Source organism: Panicum hallii, chromosome 8, assembly GCF_002211085.1.
Source record: "Panicum hallii strain FIL2 chromosome 8, PHallii_v3.1, whole genome shotgun sequence".
Classification (NCBI taxonomy): domain Eukaryota; kingdom Viridiplantae; phylum Streptophyta; class Magnoliopsida; order Poales; family Poaceae; genus Panicum; species Panicum hallii.
Window position 1 is genome coordinate 14592588 of NC_038049.1, and position 23666 is coordinate 14616253.

Sequence of the window (23666 nt, forward strand, 5' to 3'; positions counted from 1 at the left end):
ATATTGATGACTATCAGGATGCAAATGGTGATAGGGTTCTTCGGCGTGCCTTCTGGTCCTTTGGGTGCATGATTGAAGCTTTCAAACATCGCGGACCAGTTCTTTGTGTCGATGGGATATTTTTAATAGGAATGTATAAAGGCCAGCTACTCACATGCATTGGGGCTGATGTTGATGGCAAGGTTGTCCCTATTGCTTTTGCTTTTGTCGAATCGGAGAATGAGGATAGCCGGTTGTTGTTTCTTTCATTGATGAAGCGGGCGGTGGTATGTGAGAGACCCAATGTGTGGGTGCTCCATGACCACCATAAGGGAATATTGTCCGCGGTGAAGAAATTGCAAGAGAGCATGAACATCGACGTTGCTTGGCCAGACCTGCATAGTCGATGGTCCATGGGCATTTAGGGGCGAATTTCTATTGAGTAGAAGCAAGCGGCTGGTGGGTCTTTTCAAAAAGTTGTGCAAACAAAACCAGAGATGTAAGTTTGATGAGATATGGGCTGAGCTCGACAAGCTGACTACCAGTCACATGGCCGATGTCCGTAAGAAACCTGTTGTGGCACATGAAGAGGAACCGCGGGGGATAGAACCTATTGATGGTGAGCCTGCACGAGTGACTAGGAGGAGGAAGGGGAGGAGGTCAGTGAAATGATTCTCCGAGTGGATTAAAAATGAGCCACTTGGGAAATGGGCTTTGATTGCAGATACCGATGGGTCTAGTATGGCATCATGACAACCAATCTTGCTAAGGTTTACAACTGGGTACTCAAGGCATGCCGTTCTGTACCATTAGTGGCCATTGTGGAGTGCATTCTTCGGGAACAATGAGATATCTTCGTGAATGGTTTCAACAGGCCTCACTTGTTGTGCAGAATCCTTAAATGATGTATTGCAAGGAGATGACAGCGATAATCGAGAAAATAAGTGCTAAGGGTACACTACATCGAGTGGAATGGATTGAGAACCAAGACTTTTTGTTCGAGGTGACGGTGCGTGAGAAGGGAGGTGTTGGCATCGGCAGTGCTATGGTAACAATGGAGTGCCAGCTTTGGCTGGAAACCAACAAATGCAAGTTCACATGTAACAAACCATAACTTCTTCATACCCCTTGTTCACATGTATACATTGGTGGCAAGGCTAGAATAGAAGGGACATACGTTCCCAAGGAGGCAGTTCAAGCCACTTGGAGTGGTGAACTTCGTGGCTGGAGGGCACTAGCTGATCTTACTAAGGCGCCGATGAATGGTCCAGAGTGGATTCCTGATCCTACGACTAAGATCATGCACCCAGGTCGTAGGCAGAGTCGTCGTATTAGAAACGAAATGGATGCATCAGAGGTTAGAGTTGCTGAGAAATATTGCTTGGCATGCGGTGGAGAACACATTCGGAAGGATTGCAATAGTTATCGGACCCATAAGAATATAGACGGCACGGTGGAAAGGCATGTTCCGCAACGCAACCCTAAAAAGAAATAGAACGATGGTCGTGTATGAACTATGTGTAATATTAATTATTTTCAATTGTATTTGGGATGTAAGACTATGTGTTGTACGCTTGGACTATGTGTTGTACGCTTGTACTAGGAGTTGTATGCTTCCACTATATTTTTTGTATGCCTGCAATTTGTGTTGTATGATTCGACTATGTGTTCTTTAAACATCTTGGATTGTTTCATGTCAGTTGTTCTCATATTTACGTTTAATTTCTATATTGGATTTTGTAACTTCAGTAATTACATTTTTATATTGGAGCTAATATTCCATTTGCATTATGTAGGTATGGCTAACCTTGAGCTCATCGATCCGGTGATTGACGCAAAGCCTATTTGAAAACACTCTAAAAAAGCTAGATTCTTTGGCACTTGTAATTTCAATATCTATCAAAGTCAGGGGTTGATAATGTACCGTACTTATCATGATTCCTTGCGAATCAGAGCTAAAAACAAAACTACATAGTTACATTTATTGAAAATAGGTTGACACATACGTGACAACTACGATAAATCCTATATAAAAATTTCAGCAAGGCAAGAATTTAGAAAAACTATGAAATGGAATCTGTCGGCTGCTACATGGCCGATAGGCCTATCGGCTATCAAATAGCCGATTTCCCTGTCAGAATGACAGGGTCCAGTCGGCCCACCAAGAGCCGACAGGCCCTATTATCGGCACCGACACCAAGGGTGCAGCAGAGCCCAGCGGACCACATCAGATGCCACGTGTGCTGTCAGCCCTTCACCAGCTGGTTGGCTGGTTGGCCTCTTGACGGCAATTGGGTAGAATATTTACAATTATCTTTTCAGCATTTATTTTTGCAATTTTCTATTAAAATAATATTATTTAAAAAATTCTACATCACGAACCAATGATTTAGTTCTTAGCGTAACCTGAGCTAATCTCTGCACACGAATCCTAGGTCCAAACTCCAAACCGGATGACTTAGATCGTGGAGGAGCTCGGGCAAAGCACCGGCTTCGGGAGACATCAACCCGCGACGCTTCCGATCTTCCTCCGGCTGTTCCTACGGTCCTCCCCTCCATCGCCACCGACTGGGCACGGGAGCGGCAGTCGCGGCCGCGGGGCACGGGGTAACCCAGCGGCCGTGGCGCCTGCTGGGCGGGCAGGGCCATCGCCGGCGCTCTCGTGGTCTCCCTGCCGTTGCTTGACCCTCGCAGCCGCTCCTTTCTCCTCCTGTCCCCATCCCTTTCCTCCCAGCTGCTTAGTGCTTCCAATCTTCACTTTACACGGCACCCGCCGGAGCCATGCTCACCACCTCTAGCGTGGCGGGAGTAGGAGGATTCGGATGTGTAGCTGCCCTGTCATCCGACACGAGCCCGGCCGGCGCCAACGCTCCCGCGTAGCGCCACAAGCGCAGACGTGCGCGCGCACGGAGGTCCGCATGTGTCCCTTGGCCTACCGGCAAAGAGCCTCCCCGCGACAGCGACGAGTTACAGTGGCCAATCTGAGGTGAGCTGCTACGCTGTCGCGGCCAGTCCGCAGAGAACGCACCTCTGCCGTCTGAAGTGCGGTCTCGTGCGGCCAATCGTCGACTGTGCAAGGGCAAGAGCTGGGACAGCCTAGGCGGCTGCAGGTCGCCGCCGGCGCTAGTATTGCCGCACGAGGATGGGTGGAGGACTGGAGGTAGAATCCCTTCTCGGCAATGATGGGCTCCTCGGCGGTCGCGGCTCTTCTACCATGATGCCGATTGGCAAAGCTTGGTGCCCGTCACAATGTCATACTGCCTGCGTGCAACGAAGGTTTGTTTCCGGACAGACTCGGGCTGCTCGACGAAATGACACCAAGAACAACTAGAAATTGTGTACTTTAAAATGAAATTAGAGAAAGGTATATGTCATTGCCATTTAATTGTGAAGTTCTCATTGTCAAAATATCAACTGATACAGGTGTGAATTGTGATTATTGTGCTGGAGTCACGGGGTAAACAGTAGTGTCATAGAACTGCTCGTCTTCTATTACAGAATATCATAGTGTTATCTACTGACAAGCTTTATCCGTTTTATTGCTCCAATAATAACAATTTTGACAAGCTATGTTTGCCACGGTCTTCTAGCAATTGTGACTCGGGCTCTTTACTTGCAACATTTGCTTATTCACAAGTGTATCCTGAAATGTAAAACATCTTTATTAACAAGTGTATCCTAACATAGTACCTGCAGTTATTTGGATGGGTGCCTGAAACATATTGTTCTTTCAGCTTAGTGGACTAACATTTTAAGCGTTTTTATTGTGCTATGCTGATGAGAACAATATAACTGTTCTATAGTTGACACACAACTGGAGTTACAGAACACAGCAAGGGCAAATGCATATGCTCAGGTCAAATTTCAACAAAGAACAATCAAAGTGATCACCTATTTATTTTGTTATTTCCTCTGGTTCTTGGGCTAGACAAATTAATCCAAAGTAATCGGCAATCAAAGTGATCACCTATTTATTTTGTTATTTCCTCTGGTTCTTGGGCTTGACAATTAATCCAAAGTAATCAGCAAGCTACCACTACGTAAGCCAGCCTCATAGGGGACGCGGGTTAACTCACTTAGGAGACACGTTTTTTTCGCATCTCCAAATTTACGTATCTGATGTGAAGTCATAGGAGACGCGGTTTGTCTAGGTCTCCTATGAGAGGGGTTATTGGAGACGCGTTTTTACAAACCCGCGTCTCCTATGATGAATTAAAAAATAAAAAGGAGGACAAAATATACCCTTATATACATCACATATACACATATTTTATCCATTCTTTACATCACAAATCCACTTGCTTTATCCACTATATACATTACAAATGCAGTCCTAATCTATTGAACTCATACAAATCCACTACATATAAATTACAAATACAAAGGTTTTATCCATTATATAAATCACAAATACTTTCACATGTATTCTAACATGTATTTTGACATATATACACTATGAACAAACACTTTGTTGTTCCTATGAATCACAATATAAAACTCTTGGAAGCAAGCTCAACTTTAAGTGGAGTAAGTGACCTCCTTGTGATGAGTACTGATCAAGATAATGAAAGAAACGTGAGAGCCACCGAACCATCACTTTATGGTTTGACCACCTTTGCACTAGCTCCCTCAACATATACTCATCATGCTTCTCCCTTAATGAAGGCAGTACCTGCACAAAGTTAAAGTTAAGTGAAAAAGGCAAAATGGCCGATTTTGTCCCTGAATTTTCGCACTTAGCTCAATTTCATCCCTCAACTATGAAAACGTCCAAATCGGTCCCCGAACTATCCATAATGGCTCAATTTCATCCTTCCCAATCAGCTAGAGCTTCAATTTATTTGAATAGACAATTTTGCCCCTGTTTTCTTTTTTTTATTAAAGTAGCACCATCTCTTTTCTCCTCCTCTCCATGGCCGGCTGCACAGGAGCAGTAGCTCGGCGCCCCAACCAGGCAGCTCGCTGGCCACTCGGGTGATGAGGCTTGCTTGTCACGCTTGGCGAGCACGTCGTGGTCACTCGCAAGTTACCAAATTAGTAGAGTCTGCAAGCAAGTGCATAGTAGCATGTAGTACTGGGTGCAGTCAAGCAAGGGGAGCTGCATGGTTAGGGCGTCGAGCTACTACTCCTGTGCAGCCGCCTTGGGGAGAAGGAGAAAAGAGCTGATGCTGCTTTAATAAGAAAAGAAAATAGGGGCAAAATGGTCTATTATATTGAATTGAAGCTCTAGCTGATTGGGAAGGATGAAATTGAGCCGGCTTGGATAGTTCGAGGATCGATTTGGACGTTTTCACAGTTGAGGGATGAAATTGAGGCAAGTGCGATAGTTTAGGGATGAAATCGGCTATTTTACCGTGAAAAAACATGCAGAATTTAGCTTCCTACCATAAGCTCCTTAAACCTGTTTAACTTCTACCGATTAAAAAGGTGCTACAGGATTGCAAATTGGTATTTCATATATGGTCATATTTAACTAGAAGAAATGAGCTCCAATGTACAAAGGATAAGCACGGAACTGTTGCTAATATCAAAGAGAGCATATTTTCTACACAAATATTCAGTGTCTCATGCAAGAGTTACTAGAAGCAAATAATCAGCACGACCTATATTGCTAATGTGAAACGGGGCATATTTTCTTGATGCCGTACAGCTTGGTATCTCTTTCTAACAAATAACCTACTCAATGAATTACAAAAGACAACACGGAGACCTGCAGCATCATTTCTCCTGAGATGTATATCTGCTATAAATATAGCTAAAAGGACAAATCAACGATGGCACGCTATTTGCTCCTAAAAAAGACAAGCTGTAACTACATAAATGGCTCTAAGTTACCAATACCTCAATTTGATTGTGACATAAAAATCCAAACTGGCCTGCTCCAAGGGCGCGGCAAAGCCGCGCCAGTGTTGTTTCTAGTTCCTCCTTAAAAGAAGATCTCCACTTCACCAGGGAAAGAGAAACATTGTCAAAAATGATATCGTTTCTGTGGTTCCAAATGCACCAACTAGCCACCATAATAAGCTCTCAGAAACTGCTGCCTTGCCATGATAATCATAACAACATGTGGTAGCTATAGATCCCAAGAAATACCAAGCAAACTCCAGCAAGCAAGGTTAAAGGAGCAACCAAAGAACAGGTGCATGAATGTCTCCTCTATCGTTTGATGATGCATATGTTTACGCCTTAGCAAATTTCTTGTATTCAACTGATCTCTTAAGAGCAGCTAGAAGAAAAACTTGTGTTGACTGCAAGCCAAAAATTTCCACGTACACTTGAAAAGTGGAGAACATTGTCGAGTTCCAATGGAGGTATAGGCATTCTTGGAAACAAAGTCATTCGAACCCCAAGTATAAGATCATTCATCAACAACTTGTGAAAGGGATGTGGACAGCCAGAGATCTTTCAATGCTGCGAATTGGATTACTGCAGTCGAGGAAAGAGGAAGCCAGAAATTTCTGCTATCATCACCATTGTAGAAGGACTTCGTTCACTGAGCAATTAGCATGCTTGGCATAAGAGAAGATTTTTGCAAAACGTTGGCGCAAGAGCCCAAGATCCCATTGATCTTTCCAAAATAGGGCAGTGTCTCCTTTATGAACAGATGGAACAGCAAGCAGCCTGAAGTAATCTGTTAAGGATAGAATAATATCCCTCCACCAAAGGAACCCACCGGCATCTTCTTGCATGTGGTGGATCACCTCTGTTATAAAAACACTGCCAAGTTAGATGAACCCATGGTAAGTCATCCTTGTTGTAAATTTTATGGCGGAAGTTTACCAATAGAGACTTATTATGGGCTTTGATATTAAGGATCCCAAGGCTGCCTTGATCCTTAGTTTTAGTAGCATCTGTCCACTCCTACAGAACTGAGCAGTAGTACCGGGCGGGAACCCCCGGTTATAACCGGTTTCGCGCCCGTTGCCCCTTGGTCGGTACTAAATGGGTATGCATTTAGTATAGGTCACAATGCCCGGTACTAAAGTGCACACTTAGTACCAGCTGGTAAATACTAGCCGGTACTAAATGGCTCGCCACGCAGGACGGTTGGGCCGGCAGTTTAGTACCGGTTGGTGTTACCAACCGGTACTAAGTTTTTTTATTTTTCTATTTGCTTATATTTCTTTTATTTTCCTTTTTAGTTTTAATTCGTATTCATAGTCGTATTCATATTCATCTCCGTTTGCATATACTAGCATTCGTATTTGTATTCATATCTAGCATAACAATATATATATATATATATATATATATATAGAGAGAGAGAGAGAGAGAGAGAGAGAGAGAGAGTGAGAGAGAGAGACACACACACTTTTCAAATATTACAAGTACTTCAAATAATATTGCACACCTGTGATCAAATATTACAAGTAGCCACAATAGGTTATTTCCTTATAAGTACTTCAAATATTAATCTTCTTCTTCATCGTTGTCCCTATTTTCATCAAATAGACCCATGCTTACCCTATGATAGGCATAAAATTCTCCGGCGGGATTTATGGCCTCATCTAGCAGGAATCCATGGAGATTCTTGAATTGCCCCGACTCTTTCCAGTTCGATGAGATCTTCTTTCATTTTCCAAATCTATCACGTAAAAATATCATTATTTTAAATTCATACATGTATGGAATTAAATGCAAGTTATTGTTAATAATTTGTTACTTACATCGAATTCTTTTCGCATCATTTGCTTGCACCGGTAAAGTCGTGGATGAACTCACATACATAATAGCCACATAAGTTTTTTCCTTCCTCCTGTCACAAACACGATGGGTTATAAAATATTCATGGTGTTTAAAGAAATAACACTAGATGTACGAATTGTATTCATACCAAAAAGTCAAGATTGATATGAAGATCACACGGCCTGTCAACGACTCCTGCGTGCTTTTTGATGAAGCGAGCTCATGCATTCTAGAGGATGTCTGAGGTTTTGATATTTGGTTATTGGCGTCCTCTTAGAGTCGAACACCACAACTCGGGCTCGATCAATCTCGATACAGAGCAAGATCCAGTGAAAGCTGTTGATACACATATATAGATTAAATGTTGGATATACTTATTATTGAATTAATGGGATGAAAAAAGAGTCAAAGTACTCACTTGAAGATGTACGGCAACAGAATGAATGTACAAGTATGCCCATCAAATGCCCTGAATATATTGTTCTCGCTCCGATTTGGCCATTTGTTTACACTATTCTCGTTTATAATATCGGGTCCATGAAGCTGATGTGATAGTACCCCCTTCTTCGGTATTCTTGCACATTCATCCTACATGATACAAAACAAAACAGGGGGTGAGAAAGCATAGAAGTAGTAGAGCTAGAATATATAAATGAGAGGAAACACTTACATAAGAAATGCACTGACGAGGGACTTGTCTAGGGTGTCTTGATTGTATAGAAACCGGGGACTCACAAACTCGATCCATACGTTGCCTAGTACCCCGATGTAAATAGCTATGTCGGTACATACTGACAGGGGTACCTCCTACTAGTGTATCCAGCCCGAGGGGTGCGAGGTTGTCCGTAACCTCGCACTAAGCTTCTGGGCGACAGGGCATAAGGCTCGGGCCTGACAACTGGGGGCACGGTCTCCGGATCTCCCCCTACGTACTAGCAGGTCCGGTGCCTCCACGTGCCCGCAAGGATGAAGTGCTCAGGAACAGCTACCACGGGCCCGGACCACCGCGGGATGGTCTTGGGCCCCCACGTGTGGAAGTTGGACCCCCAGAGGGCCTGAGCGCCTGGGCTAGCCAGGGGGACCCGGACCTCCCATCCCACCAGGGAGGAGGTCCGGTGCCGCCACGTGCCCCTCAGGAAGCGGCCGCTAAACCAGCACCGCCACGTGTCCGGTTGATTCCAGCCTTCTGCGAGAAGCCAGCCCAACTACCGCATTAAATGCGGGTGGTTGGGGTGCGCGCACTCAAGACAGAGCATGGGCTGCCCTCTGACATGTTGGGCAGGTATGGGTGACATCACGGTAAGCACGCCAGTTACCGAGGCGGCGCGTCACATCACAGCGCCGCGTGCGTGGGCGAGGGACGTATGGTCACATCACAGCGCCGCGCGTGTGGGCGATGGGTGAAGAGTTATTATGACCTGCTGTAGGATGGCCACAACATGCGCTGCTACAGTGCGCAAAGGCTACAGCACGGCAGGTCAGTATAGCCCTTTCGCCTATCAGCGGGAGCTTACTCTACATCGACAACACGACTCCCTCTACGCATATCAGCGGTAGCAGACCCTATGCTAACAAGACGGCACAAGACCATATCCAGACGGAGGATACACACGGAGGCTGATGAGGAAGATCTCCGGATCTGAGGCATTTAAGGCTCCAACGTGTACATTATTTAATATATCGCCGGATCCACCTATCGGGGCCCCGCTCAGTGTACGCACTCCCCTTGAGCCTATAAAAGGGAGAGCACGCACGTTAGAATGCAAGGTACTCTCTCTCACACACACACAATGGTTCACACTTACGCAAGGTCAGGGGTTCCTCCCCCAAACTAACAAACAATACATCACACAGTGGACGTAGGGTTTTACGCTCAGGCGGCCTGAACCACTCTAAACCCGTGTGTGCAACTCGTGTTCATACGCCTCTAGATCAAGCATTCCTTGGCTACCCCCAAACTCATCCTAAGCTAGGATTAGGCGGGTGCACTCCGCCACCCGGCTGGAGAGATCCTCCGACAGGCTATCTTTAACCCGAGCTGCGATCATTTTGTATCCATCTTTAGATGCCTTCAGGTACCATCGATGCAACCCATAGATTCTCGTTGGTAGCATCTTCAGCAACTCTGGCCATATAAGAGGTTCACCCAATACAAATTGTTTTATGCCTAACCCTGGGTGAATTGGGATATGATCCTGCACTCGGAGTTGAGCTTTTGTGGGTTTCGTTTCCAGCATAAAGTCAGCCATAGCTTCATCCTCTTTTGAAAGCACTTGGAGTGGAGGTATCGACTGGTGGAATTGTTGTCCTAGCTGGGGAATTGTGGACCGACAAGTACCCTTCTTTTGATAATACTTCATGATTGAGCGGTCATAGTTCGATAGTCTTTCTTTCTCCCTTGGCTGCATATGCCTATAAAGAACTTATGCCTGGCTGGATCCACTGGTTGCTTCGGCTCAGGCTTCCTTGGTTCGAATTATTCTCGAACCTCCTTTCTCACATGATCATTCAATTCCTCATCAGTCATTTCGTATGCTAACTTTGGAGGTGGATGCTTCTCTTTCTACTTAGCTGGGTTCTTGTTCGCTCTAGGAGGTCGGGGGTCGAAGCCTTCTTAGGTGGGTTCTTCCTCAGCGAATCCATGCTAGGATCCCTTTGTGGAGATGGCTGATCCATGCTGGGGCCCCTTTGTGCGAGTGGTGACGGCGGACCCATGCCGTTTGGTGGCGTTGGCGATCATGGCCTTGAGTTCTGAGCCGATGCTGCGGAATCCGTGGTTTCCTTGCCGAAATCTTATGTAACGCTTGTTCCAACAGATTCATGTGTGGAGGGCATATTGTAGTTCCTCTTCTTCATCGCCTCTAGGGATCTCGAGGTCAAGGTCTTCCCATCCTTTCTCTACTCAGTCAACCATCACTCTAGCATAACCTTCAGGAATCGGCGCGCCATGAATTGTCCCGCCTTGGATAGGTATTTCAACAATACTGTGAGCCAATACTTTGATCTTTTTCCTTTGCGGATGAAGAAGCTTGCAGGGGGTCCTCACGGTGATGTCATCCATGGGGTAACATTGTGGGTTGTCCGCAATTATTTCAGGTCGGCCTTCGGCTGGGTGCTTCGTGGAAGCGGCACTGCTACGGCATTGAGAGCTAGGGTTGCTCTCCATATTAGGAGCTAATGGAGCTTCTTGTTGTCGTTGGCTAGCTGCCATTGCATCTTTAGTCGAAGCTACTCTTTCTTCTAGGGCATGCATCTTCTCCTCCTATTCGGCCTTCCTTCTGCATCGACATGGATAAGTCTTGATATCTCCACTAAAGCCATGCTTCCATGGAACTACGCCCATGCCTCGGACACATCCTGTGTGTTCTCCTATCCCATGAGTGTATGTCAGCTCATCTTTCTCTCTATCAGGCTTCAAAGTGCCTTCGGCAACGGCCACAAGTGCCATTTCAGCTTGTCGGTCGCTTCTCTAATCCGATCGCTAGTCAAAAAGATCCATCTTCCATGTTTAGTGTGCCTCCATGAGCATAGAAGTGATACTTTGCTTGCAATGGCCAGTTGAAAGTCGCCGGTATGATTCCTCTTGCAAATCAGGTCTTCTTCCATCTTCTGCCATTTTGGAATGGCCGCCGAATAACCTCCTTGCCCAAGATGATGGAAGTGTTGTTTTTTGCTTGCATTTTTTTGTTCCTTCTTCTTCGCTCTTGGCTATCCTCCGACAACTTGTACTGCATGAATGCATCCCAATAAGGATGTTGCTTCTTGAGGTGTTCCTCAAAGTTTGGCGTGAGGCCCTTTTTGACGTAATCGGTGTTCATATTTTTCTTGAACGTCTAGAAAGAAATAGCCATCATCTTCATGACCCATTTCTTCAAGACTTCTTCTTTGTCATCTGGGAAATCGAAGTGCATTTTCACCTCTCTTCATAATATTTCCTTCTCTGTGTCGGAGATGATATCTGCATCATTATCGGTGGCTTTACTTTTCTTCCATAGCTTGAAGCTAATTGGGATGTTCTCCCTAACATAATATCCACATTGATTGACCAATGTCTTCTTAACACCCTTGGGAGCCTTTGGTTCACCATCTGGGTGCACTTCAATAATGCTGGTACGCCCCTCCATCTTTTTCTTCAAGCCTCGTTTCTGTTTTGGCTTCCTTGATCCACATGCCTGGAAAAATATCTATTAATACACGCTACACACACACACACATGAATTCCATATGCCTCGGCTTCAAACTCTTCTTGAGAAATTTATAGTGGCTCAGCTTCGCCATCATTGAAATATTGGCTGCCATCATCCTCATCAAGGAATGCTGGGTTCTGGATACCTTCATGAATTATATTGTGAAGGAACTCCTCATCGTCATCACTGGGTCTCATTTTGATTCCTGTGCAAACAAAATATGCAATGTCTATAATATTCTACAATATTCAATAATTTTCTACAATAAACACATGAAGTTGTACATCAACAAATTTACATCACATATATTTATACAATTTTCTAGTATTCCCTACAATTTTTCTACAATATTCTACATTTTTCAAAAAATTTCTTCAATTTACAGCACATACAATAAATACATGAAGTTGTACATCACATAATTTACATCACATATATGCACTACATATATTCATATAATTTACATCACACGATTTACATCATATAATCTACATCACATATATTCTTAATTTTCTACAGTTTTTTTATGAATTTTCAACACAATTTCTATATTTTATGGAGGCCCTGCGGCGCGGCAGTGGAGCGACGACGTGGAGGCGTGGTGGGGCGGGAGGTGGACAACCGGGGAGGTGGAACGGCGGCCAGCTATGGGGACGAGTGAAAACCGATCAAGATCGACAATGCTAAGTGTTGCGGCTTATATAGGAAAGAAAGTTTAGTACCAGGCCGTGGCTTAACCCGGTACTAAACTAGCGTAGTCGCAGTTGAGTACCGGGCGGAACCACGGCTCGATACTAAACTGCGCAGTTTAGTACCGGGTAATGCTTGGGCCCGGTACTGACTTGCCTCCACTGGCAGGAAATTTTGGTGGAGGCAGTTTAGTACCGGGCAAAGGCCCGGTACTAAGTAACCCAAACCCTATTTCTATCATATTTTCTTTTATAGATGTTTTAAATGTTTTTTTGTCTAATAAATGAACTAAAGGCACAAAAAATGCAACTACATAATACATTGATCATGCAAAATTATAGTATTGTACTTTACCCCACTTTATCACATGAAATATAGTTCTATGCAGTTAATTCAACATATTGAGTTCAAATTGTCTTTTATACGTGTTTTGTGTGTAATAAATTAAATATAGGCACAAAAAATGCAAATATATAACATTTTTACCATGCAAAATTATAATATTGTACTTTACACCACTTTGTCACATGAAATATAGTTCTATGCAGTTAATTCAACATATTGAGTTCAAAATGTCTTTTTTAAGTGTTTTAAATGTGTTTCATGTGTAACAAATTAAATATAGGCACAAAAAAAATTGTAGTATCGTACTTTACACCACTTTGTCACATTAAATATAGTTCTATGCAGTTAATTCAACATATTGAGTTCAATATGTCTTTTATAAGTTTTTTAAATGTGATTTGTGTGTAATAAATTAAATATAGGCACCAAAATGCAAATATATAACAATTTTATCATGCAAAATGATAGTATTGTACTTTACATCACTTGGTCACATGAAATATAGTTCTATGAAGTTAATTCAACATATCGAGTCCAAATTATCTGAATAATATCATTATTTGAGAGATACCACAACATACAATACATAAATCAGCAAATAGAACATAATGATTACACAAAACTACTCATCATTATTTAATGGAACATTGATAATTTTTCTTTTGACGAAGGTCCCTTGGTTGTGATAGTGGCGTAAGTAAGGAGCGTCCTCTTTGGATAATAGGATGCTGGGGTCAACATTGATTGATAATTGAGGAAGATCATCAAACTGATCAAAGTCTTCTGACTTGTCCGAAATATCCTCAACTCGAATGATTTATCTTTTTCCTGGAAGAACTATGTAGCATTTTGGCTCGTCGTTCTTGGATTTGCTTGACATGTCCTTCTTAGGTTTACTTGACATGTCCTTCACATAGAACACCTACGTCACATCTTTGGCTAGGACGAATGGTTCGTCTTTATTTCCAATCTTTTTGAAGTCCACTATTGACATCCCATACTGATCTATCGTCACGCCTCCTCCAGCTCGATTCACCCATTGGGAGTGAAACAAATGAATCTTCAAAGGTTCATAGTCTAGATCCCATATAACCTCTATGACACCATAGTTATTGTCCTTTTTTCCATCATTACCTATTGCATCTATACACACACCATTATTTTGGTTCGTGCTCTTTTCATCTTGGGCTGTGGTGTAAAATGTATTCCTACTTATCTCATACCCTTGGTATTGCATGATTTTGATTGATGGTCCCCTAGTCAACCATTGAAGTTGTTCATCAATCGTGCTATCACCCATGAATTTTCTTATAAGCCAAACAACAAAGGTATCTATGTGATGACGTGTGATCTTGGCCTCAAACTTGCTCGGGTTTTCAGACCATACAATATTCATGTGCTCCTCCATATATGGAGCGACCAGGGATGAATTATGTAGAACTGTGAAGTTTGCTTTGCGGATTTCATTATCATGGATGTTCATATTAGATTTCTTCCCTAGTGTTCTCTTTCCCTTCAGTCTCCCCTCATGGCGTGACATGGGGACCCCGATCAGACTAAGATCATGAATAAAGTCAACATAAAATTCAATGACCTCCTCTGTTCCGTAGCCCTTAGCCATGCATCCTTTTGGGCAAGAATGATTGCGAACGTACTTCTTTAGGACTACCATGAACCTCTCGAAAGGGAACATATTGTGTAGGAATACAGGGCCTAGAATGGCTATCTCTTTCACAATGTGAACCAGGAAATGTATCATAATATTAAAGAACGAAGGTGGACACACCATCTCGAAGCTAACAAGACACTGGACCACATCATTCGGTAGCTTTATTAGATTATTTGGATCAATTGCCTTCTATGAAATTTCATTGAGGAAGGCACATAGCTTTACCATTGCTAATCTTACATTCTCCGGTAGAATACCCCTCAGTGCAACTAGAAGAAATTATGTCATCAGGACGATTGTCATGAGATTTAAGGTTTGTGAATTTCTTATCTTTTATATTCTTCCCTGTATATTCGAGGAATAACCTTCATACTGTTCAAGGAATCAAACATGCTTTCCTTCTCCTCTTTGCTGAGAGTGTAGTTAGCAGGACGCAAGTAGTGTTGTCCATTGTCTCTTTTCAGGACATAGGCCTTCTCATTGTTTCATTTCTTTTGGGTCATGTCTTGCTTCCATCGTATCTTTTGCCTGCCCATATGTACCTAGGAAACCTAGCAGCTTCACACAAAAATTCTTCGTCAGGTGCATCACGTCAATTGCATTGCAGACCTCCAAGACTTCCCAATAAGGTAGCTCCCACAATATAAATTTCTTCTTCCACATTGGTGCTTGTCTATTTTCGTCATTTGGAACTTGTTGGCTGCCACGGTCCTTTCCAAACACTACATGCACATCCTTTATCATCGAGAAAATACGGTTTCCATCATGGAACATAGGTTTAGCACGAGTTTCAGGTTCCCCTTTAAAATATTTTCCTTTCACTCTTAAGGGGTGATTAAGGGGAAGGAATCGACGATGGCCCATATACATGACCATCCGACAATTTTTCAAATAAAAGCTGTCGGTTTCATCTAGACAATGGGTGTAGATGTGATATCCCTTGTTTGACTATCCCGATAGGTTGCTAAGTTTAGGCCAATCATTGATGTTTACGAAAAGCAATGCTTGGAGGTTGAAAGTCTCCTGTTTGTACTCATCCCACACACGTACACCTTCTTCCTTCCACAACAGTAAAAGTTCATCAACCAACGGTCTTAGATACACGTCAATGTCGTTGCCAGGTTGTTTGGGCCTTGGATAAGCACCGGCATCATGATGTACTTCCGTTTCATGCATAGCCAAGAAGGAAGGTTGAACATACATAGAGTCACAGGCCATGTACTGTGACTGTTGGCCCACTCACCGAGTGGATTTATTCCATCCGTACTTAAACCAAACCTTATGTTCCTTGCATCCTTATCAAAATCTAGGAATTCTCTGTCAATGTTTCTCCACTGGGACCCATCTACAGGGTGTCTCAGCATCCAATCGTGCTTACGCTCTTCTTTGTACCACCGCATCAACTTAGCGTGTGCCTTGTTTCTGAACAAGCGCTTCAAACGTGGTATTATAGGGAAATACCACATAACCTTAGCGGGCATTTTTTTCTTGGCAGGCCCATCTACATCACCAGTATCATTTTGCCTGATCTTATACCACTTTGCGCCGCAAACACGACAAAAGTCCAATTTCTCATATTCATCACCGCGATAGAGGATATAGTCATTAGGATATGCATGAATGTTCTGTACTTTCAATCCAAGAGGGCAAACAACCTTTTTTGCTTTGTATGTTGTCGAGGGTAGTTTGTTACCCTCGGGAAGCATGTTCTTTACGATTCCCAGTACCTCCTCAAAGCCCTTATCGGTAACACCATTTGCTGCCTTGCACTACAGCAATTCCAGCGTGCTACCCAACTTTTTGTGCCCCTGTTTGCAATCTGGATACAACAACTTTTTGTGATCTTCTGACATCTTCTCAAACTTCTTTGACTCCTTCATAGTTTCATTGTCTTTTTGGGCATCTAGTAACACCTGATCTAGTTCGTCATGTGGCTGCTCTTCTACGGCATTTTCTTCAGCCTCATCCATTGGTTCATCATCAAAGACACCCGCTTCATATAAGTGAGCCAAGTATGGAATGTTGTTATCATCATCATTATCTTCATCGTCTTCCATCAGAACTCCATGTTCATCGTGCTTGGTCCAAAGAGTATAGTTATCCATGAAACCCCTTTCAATAAGATGGGCGTGTAGAATGCTTCTTCTAGAGAATTCCTTATTATTTCTGCAAATGCAGCATGGACAACACATGAAACCTTTCGATGACCTGTGGGCCTCAGCCGCATCGAGAAAAGACTTTAGGCCATTAATCCACTCCATGGTGCACTGGTTGCCATACATCCATTGTCGGTCCATCTGCAATCATATTTTTCCATTGAGGAACACTTTGGATGAGAAATTTAAGTTAATGGGATAGGGCTTTACACTTTTTAAAAAGGAACTATAATCAAAGGTGCACATCTTCCTTAATATGCTGAAATTATTTTACTATTACAAAGGACCAAACTCTAAATAAATGCATTCTTTAATACCATAAATTCTCACAAGTAAAGGTGGAAATGTAGGATGTGGCAATCTATCCAAAAATATCCTCTAATACATGTATAAATATAAAATATCCTCTAGTACCATAAATTCTCATAATTATAATAACACGAATATTTAAGCGGTCAGAAATATCATCATAGAACATGAATAATAAATTAAGAGGTTCAGAATTCAAAGGTCCAAATATCGATCATGCACCATGACTAATTAAAAGGTCTACATTATCCATTACACAATATGATTAATTAAAAGATCCAAAATACCGCATAAGCTACATGCTAATACAAACTACTCACATGAACTACTGACTGATGCCTCGTGAACCGCCTCGCGAACTCTTAACATTGAAGGGTCAATTTCTGCCATCCTAGATGCTTTGCGCCTTGCATTATGTCGATCCATCAACTCGCGATCATCATTCGTACCATGCAACTCGACATCTAATTCACCCAAACTTTGCGCCTTGCATTATATAGCACAAGGCAATCAAATGTTTTCTTAATCCAACGATGAATACGACAGCAAATAAGTCCAAGACGCTCTTCTAGGTGGAACTCAAGGGAATGTCTAGTGCACCTCAAATGATTGTGTACCGACGCCCGAGCGGCCGCACTGTGGTCCAATGCATCGTGTTGCATTATCATTTCTACGGATTAAACATTAATTACTCATCATGTTTGGTGAAGCACTAAACTACTGTATTTTTAAAAATAAAATTATTTTCACTGCACTTACCAAATAAATGTAAAAAACTGAATAAATTCTTAGAATTACAACAAAAATATACTCATACTCACTGGCTATATTCAAATTACATCTTTGCATTCACATTCAACTGACATTTCACATTCACTATTTCTATACTCTAATTATTTTGGCACTCTTCAGTTCGAGACAAACACGCATCATCCCATGCCATATGGGATGCAATCAAGGTTCAAAACATTTATTCAGGCTCTATATGCATCTGTCGTTAACCTTGACCCTGCGGTGATGACACTGCCATTCGGGGCCAACATTGATATCCGTGACACGGTGCGGTAGAAGGATGTGATGAAGAAGTACGGCCTTGGTCTGAGTGGTGGCATCCTCACCTCGCTCAAAGGTGAGGATTTCTTCACTAGGACCAAGACCGTACTCCTTCATCATGTGGACCCCAAATGACAGTGTCATCACCACATGATCTAGATTAACGACGGATACATTGATACATATTCCAAACCAAATTTTTTTTACTTGGTGGTTTCAATGTGTGCCTGAATAAATACATCATTAGAGTGTTAAAATAATTCATTCATAATATAAAATAAATACCAAGTATACATTAATTAGTCATCACACATATTTGAATACATACTTCACACATATTTGAACACATATTAAAACTACGGTATTTCAATAATAAATGCTCAAAATATAAACTTATCCTGAAAGATTTAAATGTTACCAAGTTCACATTCAGAAAGAGTCTATTATATACATCATTAGAGTGTCAAAATCTCTCCATTTGAGTGTCAAAATCTCTCCATTCTCCGCCATTATCCCTCATTCTAAACATCGCATAAAAAATAGCAAACTAACCATAAATAAAGGTTGAAATGTAGAATGTGGCAATTTATCCAAAAATATTCTCTCTAAAAATTATCTATAAAACATGTATAAATATAAAATCTCTTCATTCTCCCTCAATCCAAAAATCATAAATTTGTCTTGCTACCAAGCAAAATAACTAGCAAACTAACCATGAATCAAGAGAGGATGGAGTTGCTAACCTTTTAGAACACATGGATGAGAGAAATCTCCAAGATAAATGGAGAAACCGGGAGGCACCTCCCTATGGCGCCTTGGATGAACTTTGGAGGATGAAGAACAAATGAGTTGCTCGGGCTTAGGGAGGAAGAAGGTGTCTGGCTTTATTGTGTCGGGCAACTTAGTACCGGCTGAAATTTCCAACCAGTAATTTAGTACCGGTTGGAAACACCAGCCTCTACTAAGTTGTATCTAGTCAATTTAGTACCGGTCCAACCGGTATTAAATTTCCTCTAGGGAATCTATCCGTTGTCGATGCCGCCGATTTAGTACTGGCTGGTGTTCTTAACCGGTACTAAATGGTTTTCCGGTGTACTGTTCTTTCGGCCTGGTACTAAATGCGCGCGTTAGTACCGGCTGAAAGACAGCCGGTAGTAACGGCCGCAGACGAATGCTCCGTGTTCTTGCAGTGGTTCAAGCAACTAGACAACCACCTTTCTTATTTATATCCCCACCATTCCACATAACACTTTTCCTATATGAATTTAACTACTTGAATATAGGGGCTCTTGATTATAGGGGCTGGTTATTTTATAGAACAAGCAAAGAATTTTGGCATGGCTGAATAAATAGAAGTTACTGAAATAAACTAGAATGTGACAAAAAATTGTTGATGCCAACCATTGTCTTTTCTATTTTGTTCAGGAGAGGCAAAAATTCATGCACTGAAGATCTGGTTGCACCTAGAGCTAGACCAAGGTAAGTGAATGACATTGTTCCAACTTGACACCCTAAAGTCTGAATGAGTAAACTGCATTTTTCATCACATATATTGATTGGAACCATGAAGGATTTATTGAAATTAACCTTTAAGCCAGTGGAATCATCAAAAGACCTAAGCAAACCCTTTAGGCAGAATGATTGAAGAGCATCTGCTGGCATAAAGAATAGTGTGTCATCTGCATGTTGACATTAGGAAAAATCACCTAAAAAAAATCTAGCTCTGAAGGATGCTTGATGACATTTCTGTTTGCAGCCTCATTTAAGATTGGAGCAGATTTGCAGCCAGCACAAACAAGAGTGGAGAAAGAGGGCCACCCTGCCTAACCCCTCTTTTACAAGCAAAAGATTTCCTTCTAATTCCATTTTAAAGCACCTGAGAAGTTCCAAACTGAATAATGGACTTAATCCATCCTATCCATTTACTAGAGAAACCCTTGTGATGAAACATTTGTAGAATGACCTCATGCTCTACCTTATCAAGGCTCTCCCCTTGATGAATCCATACTGATTAGTATGAACAATCTGTAGCGTAACAACCTGCAGCCTATTTGCCAGGATCTTAGTAAACAACTTGATCGAATTTAATATAGAGATACGCCAGCAGTCGTGCACATTAAGAGGGCTAACAATTTTAGGGATGAGAGTGATTAGAGAATCATTCGTGCTAACTAGATTCAAATTACCATCAGCAAAATCTCTATATAATCTATGAAAATCATCTTTGATGATGTTCCAGCATTTCTTGATAAATAACCCATTGAATCCGTCTGGTCATGGAGCATGGTTGGGAGGCACATGTCTAATGACAACTTCAATTTCCTCATGAGTGAAGGGATCATCAAGCTGCAGCAGCTGCACTCTTTGTATTAAGCTAGCCAAATCAAAAGAGGTTTCGATAAATTCTGATAGGCCTAGTCTATCCTTATAAGAAGCCCAAAGAGCACCAGCCATTTGCTATCAGAGATAACTATACCATCCTGCACAGAGAGCTGAGTGAAAGAGGGAGGAGCGAGAGAGACGACAGAGTAATGGGCCAACTCAACTAATCATGTATTGACTCCCTGGTTTACATATACCTGTACAAGCTGGATAGTGTAACAGAATGCCGATCAGGCAGAGCTGGTAATGCGGATCACAGCGTAGGAACAGCGGCACGCAGGCCAGAGAAGTAACGGCACGCAGGCACGTTCAGAGGCTACGAGATGACCGAGTATATCGCTAACACTGAGTAATGTGTTTCTTCCTGTAAGAGTAAGTGGCCATAGCTTGAAAGAAAGCCTTGTGTTTTCATCCCCAAATCTAATAATCCAGCGAGTAGTGTTCCTCTCTAATTCTAGTAAATTCTTTTAGCCTTCAATAAAGTAGAAAGATGCTGCTTTATAATTCGCCTGAAGTTCCTTTCAACTAAGTCAAGAGCTCTTTGATCCTCAAGACCATCCAATAGGGAAAGGACCCCATTGCAATTATTAATGAGTTTTCCATGCTTAGATAAATCTATCGGATTTATGGTCTATCAAGTCCACCAGGTCATGGAAGATTTAGGTGGGAGAGGATTGCATGGATAATAATTTCAATGGTCACATAAGACTCAATGATGGAATAGGTTCAAGCCACTAGCAGGGCTGGCCCTGACAATTCAGTGGCTCGGTGCGGCAAAAAAAAGAGGCCTCATTGACAATAAATATAACAAAATTATATATTAATTGTAATTATAATACATCATAAAAGTTGCTGAGAAAATCAGAACATGAATATTATTTGAAAATATTTCTTCTAACACTCCTCGACGCAAAGTCGTTGATGATAGAGTCAATATCAATATCGTCCAACAACTGCTTCTCAATGCACAAGGTTGCCAAACCATTTAATCTTTCTTGAGACATTACTGATCTCAAATAATTCTTCAATAGCTTCAACTTTGAAAAGCTTCTCTCGGCTGATGCGACAGTCACAGGCATAGTAAACAAGATTCTATAAGCAATGACAACGTTAGCATAGCTGTCCACTTCTCTAACAAACTCAAAAATGTCCATAGCTGACATTTGTTTATCTGGCAGAGTCATTTGTAAAACCTTCAATTCAGATATTAGATCATTCAAGTCCACATCAGATGAGTTACCAAAAGAAAAGGTTTTACCAAATTTAATGCAGCAGTTTCTCAGCTCAATATCATCTAAAGACGTCAAGGTTCTTGAGCTTAGTAGAAACCCAAATATATTTTTGAATACCTGAAGTTCTTCAAATCTGTTTTTCAATGAGGATATCGCCATATCAACCATGACCAGAAGATAATTGACTTCAAAATCCTTCTCAGCCTGCAATATTTCTTCACTGCAATCAGACTCATCAAATTGTTTCTTTCTAGTACCTTAGCGCTTGAATGGAAAGGATGATTGTATACCCATTTCAGTTGCTAGTTCTTTTGCAATTTTCAAGCTGGATTGAAACCCTTCATTTCTGTAGTTTCTAAAGTATTGCATTATACCTTCAATTTGCTGCAAGGCAGAGTCAATGCACATGGATGTTGATTGTAGCTTCTTGCTCACATTATCTACAGCAAATAGGATATCATGCCAAATAACCATACCAAGTATAAATTCAAAACTGCCAAGTAGATCAAATAAATTTTTTGCATCACTCTTTGTACTAGCCTCGGAATCACTAGCATCACGTAACTGAGATAAAGCTGACCTCAATTGTGGTGCTTGATATCTGATTGCTTTAACACTTTTGATTCGACTCTCCCAACGAGTGTTGCACAATGACTTCACAGTGAAATCTGGAATATGCTGAAGTAATACTTTTCATCTTTTAGGAGAACCAGAAAATAACACATATATTCGCTGCACAATTCCAAAAAATGATATAGCTTTGCGAGAAGAATTTGCCATATCACAAAGAGTAAGATTAAGACTGTGGCAAGCACATGGCATATATAGAGCTCTTGGGTTGATATTAAGCAACCGTTTTTGTACCCCCTGGTGTTTTCCTTTCATATTGGATCCATTGTCATAACCTTGGCCCCTTATATCATCAATATTAAGCCCAAATGATTCCATACACTCAATGAGTACATTAAAAAGCCCCAACCCAGATGTATCATCCACCTCCAAGAATCCAAGAAAGTACTCCTCAATCTTTATTTTGTCCTCAGACATATTAACAGAACGAACTATCACAGTCATTTGTTCTTGGTGACTCACATCCGGGGTACAATCAAGGATAATAGAGAAATATTTGGCTCTTTTAACAACTTCTATAATAGAATTTGTAATACTAGACGCCAAAAGAGAAATCAACTCATTTTGAATTTTATGACTGAGATAATGATAATGAATTTCTTTGTTCGGAATACGTCTAAGGTGCTCTTGCAATACCGGGTCAAATTCTGCAATCATTTCAACACAAGCTAAAAAGTTACCATTTGACTCACTGTAGATCTTTTCACTTGATCCTCTAAAAGCCAAACTCCGCTTGCTAAGAAACTTCACAATGGCTACTAATCTGAATAGAACTTGCTTCATTTGCTCCTTCTCCTTTTTGAATTGCACTTGCAGTTCCTTGTCAATTGTCTCTTGTTTCCTCAATCTGATCCTTAATTCATTCCAAGTGTTCATGCTTATTTTATGCTCAACAGTGCCTTCATGTTCTTTCAACCTCACGCTTAGATGTCTCCAATCTCTCAGTCCATCGGATGCTAATGAGCTCTTCATGTTGTTAGATTTAAAGATCTTACAACAAAAGCAAAACACTTTATCAATATGCTTAGAATAAACCAACCATTTCCTGTCATGTACCTCTCCATTCTTTAGTACTTTGGAATAATGAGCATATGAAAAATGTCTCGAGTTTTCATCTAAAGGAAATTCAAGGTTCTGCTCTCTTATAGGTCCCTTTTCCACTAATACATCCCTTGCTTTGTTATCAAGTCTACCCCAATTTCTAGGATCACAAATATCGATAGAAAAAAATGGTTCTTCATCAACATGAGTAGATTCTGCTTGCACAACTTCTGGATTCTCATGATCACTTACATTGTTGTTGGTGTCAATATTTTCTTGTGAAATCCCTCCATCCAGTGGCTTCCAA

At 41.6% G+C, this 23666-nt stretch overlaps 1 protein-coding gene across 1 annotated transcript; it reads right to left on the reverse strand.

Moving 5' to 3' along the window:
• Window positions 1–11588: 11588 nt before the first annotated feature.
• On the reverse strand, window positions 11589–23290 carry LOC112903626. Its single transcript, XM_025972869.1, has 6 exons — window positions 23000–23290; window positions 22594–22858; window positions 22063–22128; window positions 21806–21945; window positions 21356–21649; window positions 11589–11849 (listed from the first exon to the last, which is right to left on the reverse strand). Exons 1-6 carry the CDS (start codon window positions 23288–23290, stop codon window positions 11589–11591), a joined length of 1317 nt encoding a protein of 438 aa, XP_025828654.1.
• Window positions 23291–23666: the final 376 nt, after the last annotated feature.